Source organism: Zosterops lateralis, assembly GCF_965231275.1.
Source record: "Zosterops lateralis genome assembly, chromosome: 1".
In the NCBI taxonomy this organism is placed as follows: Eukaryota; Metazoa; Chordata; class Aves; order Passeriformes; family Zosteropidae; genus Zosterops; species Zosterops lateralis.
This window is the reverse complement of record NC_139762.1, coordinates 115,785,522-115,801,590: the sequence shown is the minus strand read 5'-3', so window position 1 is coordinate 115,801,590 and position 16,069 is coordinate 115,785,522. Positions and strand designations below refer to the sequence as shown.

At 35.9% G+C, this 16,069-nt stretch overlaps 1 protein-coding gene across 1 annotated transcript in view; it reads right to left on the bottom strand.

Annotated features, from left to right (window-relative positions):
* The window catches only part of CHD7 (chromodomain helicase DNA binding protein 7), a 129,962-nt gene that overhangs the window by 24,456 nt on the left and 89,437 nt on the right, over positions 1 to 16,069 (bottom strand). Inside the window, exons 7-15 of the mRNA XM_083884904.1 lie at positions 16,013 to 16,068; positions 14,486 to 14,600; positions 13,035 to 13,118; positions 11,971 to 12,108; positions 11,753 to 11,874; positions 11,071 to 11,314; positions 6,284 to 6,460; positions 4,805 to 4,948; positions 2,304 to 2,559 (exon numbers count right to left, since the gene is read on the bottom strand). Coding sequence (XP_083741030.1) covers positions 2,304 to 2,559; positions 4,805 to 4,948; positions 6,284 to 6,460; positions 11,071 to 11,314; positions 11,753 to 11,874; positions 11,971 to 12,108; positions 13,035 to 13,118; positions 14,486 to 14,600; positions 16,013 to 16,068 — 1,336 coding nt within the window. The remainder of the gene's footprint in view (positions 1 to 2,303; positions 2,560 to 4,804; positions 4,949 to 6,283; positions 6,461 to 11,070; positions 11,315 to 11,752; positions 11,875 to 11,970; positions 12,109 to 13,034; positions 13,119 to 14,485; positions 14,601 to 16,012; position 16,069) is intronic.

Sequence of the window (16,069 nt, the reverse complement as noted above, 5' to 3'; positions counted from 1 at the left end):
AAGTGACAGACAATGCTTTACCCAAGTTGGCTGGGGAATACTCAACCTGCAGTAACTACCTCTAGAAGCCTACTCCCAGTCTCAGCAGACCACAGAACTCACCTATTGATCAGGAAAGAAATTAAAACCCCACTTTACATTCAACTCCTACCATACTACTTCTATCATAGAGCCTCAACTGAAGGTTATATAAAAGACTTTCTTGCAACTCTGACACAAAACAAAACATGTTCAAATACACGTGCACTACTGCTTGCTCACAAACTCCACAAATTGGGAAGAAAATGAGAATTCAGAGACACTTTTATGAAAGCAGTTAAGCTTAGAAAACAGAGCTTGTTACTGCAAGAAGTCATTCACCAGGAGAATACTATGCAACTGTAAGTACTCACACTGCAAAAACTCTTAGCAGAAATAAAATAAACTTGTGCCATTACACTAACTACAGAGTAGTTAAACATCAATCAACAAAATAAAACCGCGGGCTCAGAAGAGTATAGCAAGTAGGAGTATTTTCTGTCCTAGAACTACAAAGGATGTATTTGTTTAGTTCCATCTCCATGCTAACACATCAGGATTTCTTTTTCTCCTCAAATCTGAAGGCTCAACCCACCTGCCATGTTGCTGAATGATACCAAGCAAGTCAAAGCATCACAAAAACCTTAGAAAGGCAAACATATTCAAGAGACAAACCCACTTCCCTTTATTAAGATTAAGATACAGTCATCAAAAAATATTTCAGTTTTTCTAAATTAACACTTGAACTTTATCAGTCTCTAATTTATATTAAATGATACAAGAGTTCTGAGGGGAAAAAAAATAATCACTGCTGTAGGCAACACTGCAAGCACTGCCCATAAACTCTATTTGACAAAACACAGTAGCAGCAAAACACTCAGTTTTTTTTTTTTTCTTTCAAGAAACATGAAATAAGGAAAAATAATAGCAAGATTAAAAACTAGTAGAAAGCCAATAAGCATCAATTCAGACACCCATAACCTGAACAGTCTAAACTATTCTGATAAACTCATTTAGACAACGGATTAACTTAATCCAAAAATCAAGTAAAAAAACCCCAACAAACCCCACACCGGAACCATAAAGCTACTTTACTGTAGATCATATGAGTTTAGAAACTGAACAGCCTCCAGCATGGATGAGTTGAAGTACTTCGGAATAAGCCTATATCATGTCTTTGGAATAATTACTTGTGCATGAAATATAATTAGATGCAATTTCATGAATCAGCTGAAGCATTTCTCCCCACCTTTAAACAAAAAGTGTAAAGGAACTTAAGTACTGCAATATGGAAGTCATACAATAAAAAACGTGAAATCACATATGGCTCTGGAACAAAACAGTCTTTCTTCACAAAGCCTATAACCAGTATAAACCAACCATAAATCATATCTAGTAAGAAACAGAGCTGGGAAACAAGAAACTAGTAGAATGCAACCCTGTATGGAGGCTTGTGTTACATCCTCAAAGGGAAGAGCTGACCAGCACATACAAGTTTAGCACACTTCAGGCTGCTAGAGCTGGCTGGTTCATCACAGGGCTGGTCACTGGAACAGCCTCTCCAGGGAAGTGAGTCAGAGCTCAAGGACCACCTGGTTATTAAGTCACATGATTTAGTTTTAGGTAGTTCTGTGAAGAGCAGAGAGGTGGACTCAATAATCCCTATGGCTCCCTTTCAACTTAAGATATTTTATAATTCTATACTACTTGCCAAAAATAATCCTGATCTAAAACCAGTACCATCACACAGAAAAAGTCACTGAAGTCTAATATGACATTCAACCTAATCTTCCTCTTCCTAGTCAAATTAAGAAAACTAACTGACAACATGTGGCCATAAAAACAGGCTTGATCACAATTTCTTACTCTGTAACTTTTATTTAGAAATTTTAAGTTACTACCTTATGATGTTCAACAGCAAAAAAGAAAGGACCAGCTAACTATAAGGGAAGAAAAAATTACCATGTTCATGCCAGCATCCAACAACCTGCATGATAACTAAAGTCTCATTTGCCACAAATACCAGAAAGGGAAACTTTATAATACCAACATTAACTCAGTCACGGCTAAGTCTGTCAGGAAGCCTTGGAACAAAACAGCATAGGAAAAACCAGCTGCAACAGCAGCGGTGCCCTGGCTAGCAGATATCCATACCTATGAGAATCTAAAAGGTTCTCACTTTTCTACTTAAATGAATAAATAAAAAGACACACTAAAATAGAATTTATACCTAGTGAATATTTTTACAACCATTTTTCAAATGAGGAGAAAAGTAGGCAACCTACCATTAATAAGGTATGGATGATTGCAGCATTTCCTTAGTTCCATCATAGTGTTTAAAAGATTAGGTACATTTGCCTGACCTCCACCCTTGGAAAGAAATGTGAAATTCTTTTCAAGAATAGCACGATAGTATTTCTTCTGAATATTTGTCAGCTCAACTTCAATGATGGTTTCCTCTTTGGGGGCCAGGTTCTTTTCCACATCCTCCTTGAGACGTCTCAGCATCATCGGCTTCAAAATAGCTTGCAGTTTTTGCACCTGGAAAGCAGATGTTTAATAAAATCACTGAATTAAAACTGCTAGAAATCAAATATTCATCTTGGAATTTCCTTAATTCTAAAAACCTTGTTTTCTACCTCAAATGCCAAGTAGAGTGCATTGTAAAAAATCTTTCCTCAGTGACTCAGCAGCAAGTTCTCCTTGTTAACTCAGTGACACACACTTTTCTAAAGTCTATTTTTGGTGTGTAGCCCTTCTGTTTAGTGATCTCTGTTATTAAATAGACCTCACTCAGAACTATCGTTCTAGACAGGACAATACTGCACACAAATCATACAGAGCTAACCCTTTGTTAAATAAGCAAATCTGACACTTTTAAGATAACTTTTGCAGTTCACTTCTAATTACCAATGAGTATTTAATGCTATTTTCCACTTTAAGTGTCTGCTTCTAATTATTTTCTTATTCCTCTAGTTTTGACATCCAGTGAAGTAGAAAACTGTTTAGAACTGGTCTAAACTGAAAACATTGTATTTCTGTTAAATTTTATGACACCGATAACTTTTAGTTTCCCCAGGTTTTGTGGCATATTCTTTAAGACACATCCTAAAGGGGCGGGGGGGGGGGGGAGGGGGGGGCAAAGAAGAAAATGTCAGGTTTTTTTTTAAAAAAGGCTAAGTTTAAGTTTTTGCAAAATCCCTTACACAAAAAACTCAAATGTATTCCATTTAAAAAAGCCCAAAAGACCTGGGGTTTAGGTTGTTTTAGGCTGTGTCTCAAAACCATCTCAGGGCTGAAGAGCTAACAATTCACCCTGAAAATGGTCATCATCTGATGCAGAGCTGCACAGCAGAAATATGAACAAAATGCACTTTCTCCTGAATTTACATAATTCCCTTAGTAATAAAGCATTCAAAACAAAAAAGGTAATTAGCACAGAGGGAGGAACAATTGAGAAAATACATAGAATACGACTGCAAGGAATGGAGAGGAAATCAAGTCATTAACACATAACCTGTCCCACCACTTGAAAGACAAACCCAATTCTAAAACATCTGAGTGTCAACAGATAAAGTTCTCCTGAACTTGTTGAACCAAGCAATCCTGGCTCTAATTCTGATCATAGCCAAGGGCATTATTTTAGTAATAATTCCATGTATGGCTTCAAAAGTCTCCAGTCATTTTGAGCTGGTCATACAAAAGCTATGTTGAGAGTTAGCATACATTAGCTGCAGTTCAAACACTTAATCAACAGGAGTACATGGCTTCTGCATCAGAGCTGGCTCACTTTCAGTCAGGTCAGTGTCTATTCTGACTGACATGTAATAGCATGCACAACCTATGGAAACATGTCCTATTTTGCCAGGAGGCCAGGGGCTAGAGGAAGAGCTATTTTGTAATTTAGACTATGATGTGTGAAAGAGTTGTTCTCAAAGAAAGACAACAAATCCAAGCAGTCAAAAGTTAAGAGATACCAAAGATCAAATTTTCAGGCAAAGCCAACAAAGTTACACACAAAAATGTGTACAGCTGTAATCACGGGAAGCAAAGGGCCAAATTAAGGTGTCATGGTTCAGTTCACTCCTAATATTAAAGGTGGTTTGACCTTTTAAAATATTTTGATACCTACAAAGAAACATTTTACATTTGAGATACAAAACATGCTGCACCTAGGGTCTTTCATTTTGTATTGATTTATGCATTTCTTCTCTTGGACAGCTCAAGAAATCTATTTCTGGAAAAAAAGCCTCCCTCCATTTGGTTACCTCTTGCTAAACTGGGTTTCAAGTATGTTCCTGTTTGCATTTAAAGTTACTGAGAAAACTCTCAGATGTAAATTCCACAGAAGTTACAGGGACAATCCCTTCACTCTGATGTTCAAGGAAGAATGTCAACTGACAAGTTAATTCTCATAGAAGTATTTTCATCCAGAAACCATTACGAGACACCCCATCTCTATTTTTAAACACCACATTTCAATAAAGGGAATTTTTTTCCTGTTTCTGCAAGACCGATGGACAAAGGACTAAAAAAAATTTAAAAATAATTAAAAAACCAAACCAAAACCACCAGAAAATTAATAAGGCAGAATTACTTTTGGCCAAAAGCAAAACCCCTTCAACTAAATGAAAGAAAGAAAAAAAAAAAAGGGATAAACCCACCATGGTGTTCCAGGAAGCAAATATGTATTATTTGAAAAAAACAAGTAATGAAGTTCAGATACAATAAAATGGATAAATTCACAATATCTAAATAGTAAAGTAAGTGTGCAAAATAAGTTTACCTGCTCTTCAGTTTTAAGATCCCCAAATTCTTGCATGAATGTGGTTTCTGATGGAAAGCGACCTGGTTCCAAGAAGTGAAGCAAGCTGAACAGCTCTTCTACTGTATTTTGCAAAGGGGTTCCAGTAAGCAGCACTTTATGCTCCTGAAAGGTTAAGAAACAGTTGCCTAGGAATCCATCACTATAATCTCCAATGGAAAAATACACAAAATTCTTTCCTTGTCACCGTATGTCTGTCTCACCTTTGCTTCCTCTCCCCTCCCCCAGCTACTTACATAAAACTTCAAGACATTTCTAACTGGTACTCTGGTGTTCCTTCAGTGATAGCCCAGAAAAACACTTCACAACTTAAGCAGCTTCAAAAGTCCTCCAAGATACAAGACCAGATTTTACTGGTCCACAACGTCCCATCCCTTTCACAAGTACAATGAACTTTAAGTGGCAAAGTAACAGTTGAACCTAGCCCATCATTTTCAGTAAAAATTCATTGATTTACCACACCTCCAATTGACCTCAGTGCACTGATCTCCTCAGGCCAGTAGATCAACACAGGATCTAACAGGAAACCTGAAGCAGAGTTCTACCCCCCTACTACATGCTAAAGAGTATCAGAGTGGCAGAGACAAAAGTAGCATATTGCTTCAGAGAAGGAACCCAGACAGGTTCAGCAACGAGCCCAGAGCCAAACATAAATTTAGCTGTGTAACAAGAACTAATGTGTAAAGTCCTATATCTCTATCTATAGTCTGTAAGACTATAAACTGTACTTTCCTCTAATAACAACCATAATAAGAAAAACAAAAGGTACACAGCATTTTTACAAACTGAATTACAGGTATTAGCTTAGCATGACTGCATTATTCTCACATTTTCAAAAAATATTCTGCCCCAAATGAAGTAACTATCGTGTCTTTTAAATGGTAAATATCTGCACATTATCTTATTTTTCTCTATGAGTTTAATACCCCTATTTTGTACCCATAACATAAAACATACTTGTACAAGCATCAGAAACAACTCGCCCTTCCTTAGTCAATATGAAAGAACACTCTTATGGCCACACAACAAATCAACATTAGAGCTGATATTAACGCAGTGCAGTTTAACTCTCATGGCCAAATTTGGCCTCCTGACCACATTATACTTTAAATAAATGTCTACGTGAAGAAGTGACTATGCATTAAGTCACATGAAGGGGGAGAAAGGAAAGAATTTTTTTTTTTTATTGTCTTAGGAGAATCCACATAATTCCACTGCTGAATCAAGGAAAAAAAACTTATTAAATATCAGCACTCCAAAACTGAAGGTATCCATATGCTTCCAGGTATTTTATACTTTCTCATCTGCATTCTCTTATTCTTCTTAACACTTGATGATTTACTTGAGAAAAAACCCTTTTCTTTTACTTTTTTGATTAAACCGTAAATCAGAAATAATAAAAATACAGAAGACTCAAGGATTAGAGATGTTCACACTGACCAGGTCCATCATCTTGAGTCCTTCCAAAAGCTTACAGTTCCTGTTTTTCAGCCTGTGGGCCTCATCAATGACCACGCAACGCCATGGAATGTTACGCAGCTCTGGGCAGTCAGTCAAGATCATTTCAAATGTTGTGATAATGGCATGGAACTTGTAGGACCCCTTTATCACACGACCCTAAAAAGAATAGCAAATGCTCAAGTAAACTGCCTGGCAAAGAAAGGAAGCAATTTGTTTCACCTTCAAATTTTATTTTTTAAAAATACAAAATGGTACAACAGACAAGACATTTAAAGCAAATTAAGTCATTATTGCTGACTAAATGAAGAAATACAATTCTGTAAGTTTGCTACTGGCTTCGTGATAGCTGTTTTTAATCCAGTAAATAGGCCCACAGAATCACTGCACATTGATTACCTAAGAAGTTATAAAGTATTTCAGTTGTAATTCATATGGATTATACTAATGCCTTGAGGCATTAATGCATTTCTGCAATATTGAAATAAGGTTTTCAGACTTCATCAAGAGAACTCTCTTTTAACTTCTGAATTGAACATACATGAAGGTCCTCTCGAACAATCCAAATACAACAAAAATACATTAAGGTTTCCTTTTTATGACTATTTGAATGTTGTGCTGACTGTTACCAGTTTAGTTTTTTTCCCAGTAGACACTCAGGATTCAAAACACCAACAATTCATAGAGTGGCTTGGGTTGGAAGGGATCTTGAAGACCATCTAGTTCCAGCACCCCTGCCATGAGCAGGGACACCTTCCACTAGACCAGGTTGCTCAAAGCTCAGTTCCATCAGGCCTTGAACACTTCTGGGGATGGGGATTCTAGAACAACTCTAGTGAACAGCTTTGACAGAAGCAAATATCTGGACTTTTAAAAGGAGAATGTGTATCTCTGCATATAATTTAATAACATTTTTGTACATCTGTATTAAGCAAAGTTCAACAGGACAATTAACTTGATGTCTGACACCATATTCACTGGTTCATTAGTTCAGCCTTATTTTCAGCACTGATATAAAGGCTATTAAAAAAAAAAAAAAAACTGAATAAACTTTATTCAGGACCATGAAATGAGCATTTTTCCAACATTATTCTATGCTTCTTCCCAATGCTGTTCAAAGAAAAATATAACTTGGTACCTCCAGTGTCACTGGGTCTGTGCAGGAAAACTGTCTCTGTAAGGATGAGCATTATACAAGTTCAAAGCCATTCCACATTTTCAAAGGATTCTATCATGGGTTGTATATTGAATACATTTCAAAAGAAAAACATATTTTACAGTAAGGTGACCATTTCTTCCTTTAAACCTGTGCAAGACTGAATCCTTTTATAAGTGACCTGCGTATAATCCTCTCCAAACCGTGGGGATCAGAACTGGCTACTGACTCAATGAAATGATTTAAAACCTGAGATCCTGAACTCAGTATTAAGTCTGCCTACTCAAATCAAGAACATTTCAGAGAGAGTAATGACCTGCTGAAAAATGCTTTCTCGTGGCATAATCCAGAAATATTTATCTTGTTAGGGGCAAAGAAAGCTGTTACTTAACAAACAGCAGATGAAGATACACTAAGTGAGCAGCTTTGAAAGCCAGCAAACTGAAATGCTGTAACCTTTTCATGAGCCAAGTAAATTTCCATCACAAACCAAGTCAGCTCTTTTCCAAGACTCTGTCATTAGCTGCATTTGGCACATATAGTTTTTGTCATCTTAAAGCAGAACTCCTTCTCAGAGGTGGGACAATACAGAAAAACACATGGTTTATTTGATATTCCAACCAGGGAAGGGCCCCTAGGAAGACCTTTATTGACAATTATATTGCTCAAGAATACCAGAATAGGCTTCTCTATGTGAACCTCACAACAGAATGTCTGATAACACCATGTCCTTACTGTTGAAGTCACACCACTGCAGAAAGTTATTATTGACTACTCTCTAGCATTTCACAACAACTTGACTCTGGTAACTGGGGCTGACTCTGAAAAATCACACTACTGCAGATGGGGTAGGTGCTTCTTTATGCATGTGCTGTTGTTATTGCCCTTCAAAAGCCACTCACACATGCTCAATGTTCCATTGTCTTTTTGAGAAACAGCTCAGATCGAGAGGCCTCTTTTCATATTAAGACCTAAAAAAAGCCAAAGATGCCTGATTTTGATGCGTCTGGCAAGGGAACTAGAAAAGATTCTGCTAAATCATGTCTTCTTTCACTCCTTTTTTGTCTCCCATCACATACTCAGTGATGGTACTTTGGAGAATGCCAGAGTGAACACTACATAGGGACTCCTTTTTTCAGAACATGAAGAGATTTTTTCCCTGTAATTCGGTTTCTACCATGCATTTCACAGCTGACACTCTTACAAAGAATGGAACACAGAAGGTGATTTTATGACACATCTAAGCTAGCTGCCACCAAAAGGATGAGTTCTCTCCATTTCTCCTTTATCCCTAAATTTAGGAATTGTCTGATTCTCCTCTTAAGGCAGTTCGTGGAGCAAAGCCAGCAGAAAATTATTAAATTTTCTGTGCCATGAGTGCTTTGCCATTATTTGCTATGGGGTCAAATGACTGTCACACTCATGGCAAGAATTAAGAATATGGCAACGGGGGGAAAAACTTTCTGCTGCATCTTGCTGTAGATCCTTTTAGTTACCTTTAGATCAATGAAACAACATTGTCAAAATAACTAAGAATCTGCACACTAAGTTGGATTTTTCAGATGACATTCCTTCAGGTTTCACCCTAAGTAACTGCTAAGGGGAAGAACATGCTGAAAACAAGCACCATTCAAATAGCAAACAAATATGATTTTTAACACAGGATACAATTCAGCAGAAACAGCATTTGTATAAACCCAATTTTTAAAATTATATAAAACATCAATAGCTGCTAAGAAATTATTTTAAAATCAGGAAAACTGATTTAAATTCCACTTCATTTGTGTATTATATATCTAGGTAAGAAGCTAAATGTGAGAATTATCATAAAGAATATTAGAGATTAATAGAATGGCCTGGATTGGGACCTTAAAGATCATCTAGTTCCAATAGTCCTGCTGTGGACTGAGATATATACAATTTCTCTGGGCCACTACACCTCCATAATGCAACTGTTACTCAAATCTTCAACAAACACAGACATGATTTTAATTTGAAAGTTTCTTAGATGAAAGTTTGCTTAGATGAATTTCTAGACCACACAGTCATAACTTCTAATATAAATTACATTGTGTTTCTCTACTATATTTAAGTATGTTGTTCTATTTCTGTTTGCCCTAATGGCAAATCAATTTATGCCACAGTCATCACCTTCAAAAGAGTTCTTAACCAGTTTTTTACCTGTAAAAGCATATTTTTCTATCTTGCAATCTCTCTCTTAGCTTTGTTCTAAGACTCTGGTTTTTCAACACACTTTGAGGATATGAAGTGAGAACTAAGCAGAACTGGACCACTCATCACATCACTGACAAAGAGGAGAATGCTGTAAGTTCTCTCATCTTTATATTAAAGATTTCTTTCCTCCCACACATTTGCACTACACTAGCCCTTTTTAACCACTGTGTCACAGTAAGAACTCATGTTTAACTGGTCATGTGCCATGACAAAAAAAGATCTGCTTTTGCCTTACAGCATTCCCAGAGCTGAGCTCTCCTATGGTAAGAATCATCCTCACTCCTTGTCCATGGACAACTCAGCTATTCTGAGTACTGCTAGATTGGATCTGATTTATTAAGTAAGACAACTTACTCTGTATCCATGAGCTGTCTCAATCATTTACCACTCTCCATATCTTTGTATCATTTGAAAACTTCCTCAGTAATGATTTTATGCTTTCTTTCAGGTCATTGCTAAGTTATACAGCTCATGGACATGAACCAATCCCTGAAGAACTATGGTGGAAATGCAAAACATTTCTCATTAACAATTATATCAAGAAATATCAGCTAGCCAGTTTTAAATCCAATTAATGTGTGCCATATTGATTTTATATCCTTCTAGTTTATTAATCAAAATGTCCAGTGGTGTAAAATGAAATGCTTTAAAGAAAATCTAAATGTATGAATTCACCACTATCACTTTTTAAAGCTCAGTTGAAAATAGCACTCCACAAGTTGAACTTCTACTTTTCTCTCTTGCACAAGGAAGATTTTATTGTTCTGCAATAACGTTCAATGTATGCATATTTTATTTTCCCCCAATTCTGTTTACTCTGGGAAAAGCCATGCACTTAGGAGTAGGGATCTGCTGCTTCTCTTAGTTTCTGTTTTCCAAATAATTTTCCTGTTTCTATCCCTAGTCTTTTGTTTTCCTTCACTCACAACTATTCAACCTAAGCACAGTAACACAGATTCAAAATATATCTGACTTACAAAATTTGATAAAGAAGCATTGACAAGTTTAATTTCTGCAAGCAGGTTTTTCCTGGAATGGTAGGCAAAAATTGATTTTTAAGCTCAGTTCCACTTAAAGGAATTTCTCCATTAAGAATCTTCTGCCAGCTCCCCTCAGAAACACAAAATAACAAAAACCTTGTACGAAAGAATGAAACTCTAAACAAAAATTGCACCACTTCTTGGTGCCCCTTTGTTCCCAGAGAGATACTGGCCACTATTATAAAGCATTCTTAATACCTGTATCTGTATTTCTAACTGAGACCTAACATACCAGTACTGAAAAACTAATTGATGTTTAAATTAATAAACAATCATAAATCATATACAAAAAAAAAAAAAAGAGAAAAAGAAAAAGAAAAGTCATGAAGAGCTTTTACCTGTGGATCTTTGAAATACATTTCATACAACTGAATGGTCCGCCGACTCGCTTGACTCCCATGATACACAACCACATTCAACTCTGTCCAGGTGCGGAACTCCCTTTCCCAGTTGGGAATTGTGGACAACGGTGCAATAACCAAGAAAGGACCATGGATTCCTTTCAAATATATCTCATAGAGAAACGTAATGGACTGGATAGTCTTTCCCAACCCCATTTCATCTGCTAAAATGCAGTTTCGTCTGAAAACAAGAATAAAAACCGGCTGAATTATTTATTCTGAACTTAAAACATAGAAAATCAGTAAGGCGATAACCTGAATAACCCAGATATTTCTAGAATGAAAAGGCATCATACCTTTTTTATCACTTTAAATAAATGTTATGATTTGTGATGCAGTCAGCATGGATATATCCCTTCTATGTACCTCTCAAGTTCACAAGAGGGAGGAAGGGGCAGCAGGGGCATGCATGAACCCAAAGCATTTGCCACAGAAATCTATCTGAAATATTCATGTCCCACCCCAAATTAGTTTGTATATAACTCCTGCAGCAAAAAATGAGCCATGTAAATGGTTCTAAAATCTCACTTTAGCAGGTTACTTTAAAAGGCTGCTAATTCAAATAAACTATAAAAGCTTTTCCAAAGCAGGATTCAGCAGAAAGCAATGTTTTACGTACGTGTTGTACCAATTGAAAAGAAGCCAGTTTACTCCCTCCAACTGGTATTCCCTGAGTTTGTTATTGTTTTTATACTCCCTGGAACTCTCCGATTTCTTCCAGTCATCGGCAGGAGGTCGCTCCTGTTTCAAATACAGCAAATCCCATTAGTGGTTTCTAAAAGACCACATTACTTTACTATTTTCAAATAAAATCCTCTGTATAGAGCCAATTCTTACCACACGCTCCATTTCTGGCTCCCTAGACATCAGTTTCTCAAATTCTTCGATCTTGGCTTGGTCGATGTCTTGCTTGAGCTCCCAAGTGCTGTCTTCATAAGGAAGCGAACACCACTTCACCAGATAATGCGTTACGGGCTTTGTTAAGACAGAAGTTACATTATATCACAATACAGAAAGAATAAATTCTTACAGGAGATCTGCAGGCTAGATGAAATTCAAAAGCTTGATCAGATCTGAACATCTGACTCAGCTAGAAGGATAAGCAGACAGCAGGCTTGACACATTGACGACCTAACCAAGTAAGATGAGAATCTGGAGAATGCACGCTTACCCACCAAAATGAGCATAACACATCACTAGGTTAGACTAAATCACTAGGTTAGACTAAAATTTAGAAGCAAAACAATATTCATATTTTAACCCTTACAATTCTACGCTTTACTATATATTTTAAAAATCGACTGTGTTCTCTTATCAGTGTCATCAGAAACTTCACAACAGACAAATCAACCATAACTATTCACTGACAGAGCAACACAGAAACAGTGACACTGCCAGTGGAGCCTTTTATTCTCCCAGGACCAAAAAAGAATCTCCTGAAAGACAAAATCATCTTTTTTGCAGAACAAGTCATTAAAAATGAAGAAACAGCGAGTTCAGGACTTCTTCTGTAACAGGCAGTCTAAACAATGTCTAAACCACCGTGACATTTAGCTAAAACTCTTTCTTGTAATTTTCAGTTCAATTCTGCATTACATGCATGGACATCATATTTCTACAGTTTTAAATATCACTTCTTCATTGTTCCTTTTTGGTTGGTTATTTTGTGTGCTCCTTTAAATATAGGTATATTTAACTTATATATATAACTTATAAGAAGTTTGGAATTCTTACTTAACTCGGTTTATTTAAGGGAAGCTGCTACATGTTCCTACTCTCTATACACATATACTGTGGTAGTTTCTGTAAGTGTTTAATATATTCTAATTAATATATTTCTAAACAATAAATTCTAAACACAATATCTATATGACTAGAGATGCACTAAAAGTTTTGTTTACCTCTCCATTATCATCTGTGCTACGTGAAAAATCCATGATTCGATCAACTTCCACATAATCTGGATTAAAAAGTTCATCATCAATCTGTTCAAGGAAAGAGGAAAAATACAAAAGATATCTCTATTAGCCCTTCCTGAGAGGAAAAATGATTATATATTTCACCAGGCAATAATATTTTGGGTCACGGTGACACAGAATTTATATTTGGCAAACTTCAACATGTTAATTGAAATGCTACAATTCAGCAAGATCATTCCCCGTGAGGGAATCAGACTTCTCAGACTTTGTTAACTGGGCCTCTTAATTACTGTGTGAAACCTTTTACTGTGAGAGAATGTTTAAGAATATTTTAAATGAAGTGTGAAATTACAATTCACTAATGAGCAATCGAAAAGGCTTATGGCATGCAATGCATTTAGCATTCTTGAAAACTACAGCTTGCAATAAAGAAATTAGAGCCTCGTACACTAAGTGCCTTCGGATTATTTTAACTACAGGAATTATCTAACTGCTTTACAAGCAAGATTTAAAGATTATTATTGGAAAAGCAGAGAAAACACAATGCATGTATATACAGTTTCTCCAAAAATCACAATTTGTCAGGTTTGTTCTTATGCCTTAAACAATTTAGAGGACTCTCTTCCATACTAAAGCACTGCATTTCATTTTATAGTTTTAAGATCCATTCCAACAGAAGAGACAGCCAAAAAGACTAAAGACTGTATATTTTAAAAGCTTTTTCTAAAACAATGACAAACTTCAAGTATTTACAATAACTTGTGATCCACTTGGAAACAGATTTTAAAAAAAAAATGGAAACAGTTCCAGGTATCTTTACTTAGAACAGATGGAAGTTTCAATTTGCAACAGGTTTTTATTTCAGCTTGAATGATATAGTAAAAATAAATATAAATAAATAAACACAGTAGCTCATGAACACTTTTTTTTTTCTTAAAAGACAGCATTTTTCTAAAAGGTAATCTGTCAGAGACACAAATTGGCAGATCTGGTCTTTTATTGACAGGACCCCTGCCACATTACTGCTTACGGCTCTAAGTGAAATTAAATTGATGATAAAAAGCTTAGAATCCCTAGTGAGCAGCAGTCCATAACATAGAAAAATAGCATGCATTTCTTCTGGCATAATCAGCTCCTGAGAAAAAAGACATGGCACTGATTCAGTCAGGCTTGCAAGCCTAATAACTAGTCACTCACTGCAAGGAAAAAGACCAACCAAAACTATAGGAAAAATATAGTCAGGACAGACCACTTGAACTTTCATAACCTTGCAAGACTTGCATCCAGAATGCTTTATGCTTTATACCAGACTAAATGCTACTGATATATCACACAGTTATTCAAAATGTTCTGCTTGTATACAGAACAAGAATTCCTAAGGATATTCCTTAAACACACAAAAGAAACAAACAAACAAACAAACAAAAACGTACTTCAGAAAGGAATTTATTCTGGCCCTGTTTTGCCTTAAATCGCTTAATCTTCTGCTGAATTCTCTTGTCTTTGTCCAGCTCTTCCACAGATGCCCACTGACAGTGAAGGTAAGAACTAGAAGATGAAACAGAAAAATCTTACTCAAAACTCTGCTTCCGTTGCACTCCTTATGTATTCCACTACTATAACTAGATCTTTCCAGCACAGCATAATGCTATGCTTGGAAAACTTGACACTATCTTCTTCACCATACAGGTTATTAACCAATCATCTTTACTCAAAGTAATTATACTTACTAATAGAGAAACCTGTCAGGAAATAGAAACAACTCCCACTCAAAATTTGAATACATACCCTCTATACTTAGTTTGGCACAAAGCTAGGATGATTTTTATTGGGCATACTTTAAACATAACTACTGTACAAGACATGATAAATTCACTATTTAGCATCATATTCTAGAAAAGAGTAGGAGTTTTATAAGTTAATGAAAAGATGCAAATATTTTAAGTATTACCATCCTATATATTTTTTTTGTGAGAACAGCATTCTAACTTAAAATTGCTTGTGAGTCTTTTAAGACTGACAGAGAGAAAAGAAAACCCCCTTGTAAATGCTGTTCCACAATAACAACACAGAAGGAACAGTATCTCTGCCAAAATGACTTGTTCCACTACATAAATTTAATCTGTCAAAAGTTCTACTGCTAAGACACAACAGTTAACACAAAAATTATGTTTATGTAGTAGAACTAAACAAAGCATAATTAAGCAATTAAACATGACACAATAAACAATATAGTGCAAAGGATACAAAAATGACAGCATATTTAAAGTGAAGTCAACTACGTGCAGCTAGCTGTCAGCTGTCATAAGCTCCCTTAAAGCAGATTTCTGTCTCTCAGACAGAAAATTTGGTAAAAATACACAAGGTGTCCTACAAGAAAAGTGAAGCTATTAAGCTATTATCAAGCTATTAAGTGTTTTATTTTAAATACTGATTGCGTTGCAGCTTCAGAGTCCAGAAGTGAAACAACATGCTGCTTTTACCACTATTACACTGCTCTCATGGAAGGGTAACGATGTGCTGGAATACTGAAAGCCATCTCGTTTGTTTGTTATCTTAGACATTTTGTTCAACATAAATCTTATTTTTGAAACAGCATCAAGGGTTATTTTTGAGCAGTTTGCACACACTTACTCTACAGTTGCAGTTAGACCTACACAGCACAGGTGTGTGCTGGTGAGCCGGCATGCATAATGAGCCTTAAAGTATTTAATATCAGAGCATTTTTACCCGTGGATTTAATTTTGGAGAGAACACAAATTAACACAACACTGTCAAGCCCTGTACCACCAATGTAAGGTGCTCCTCTGTTTATTTGTTACTGTTTTGGATTAAACATTAGATATGTTTAAAGTTTGATAATAATTTGTATCAATTACAAAACCATTTTCAAAAACTATTTGGAAGTTATGTAATCTTAAGGATAGCAATCAAATCTTTGTAACTGCAACTTTACTTACAAGTTTTTGTACTTTACATAGAACTCCTCTACTTCTACTTCCTCTCCATTCTCCATC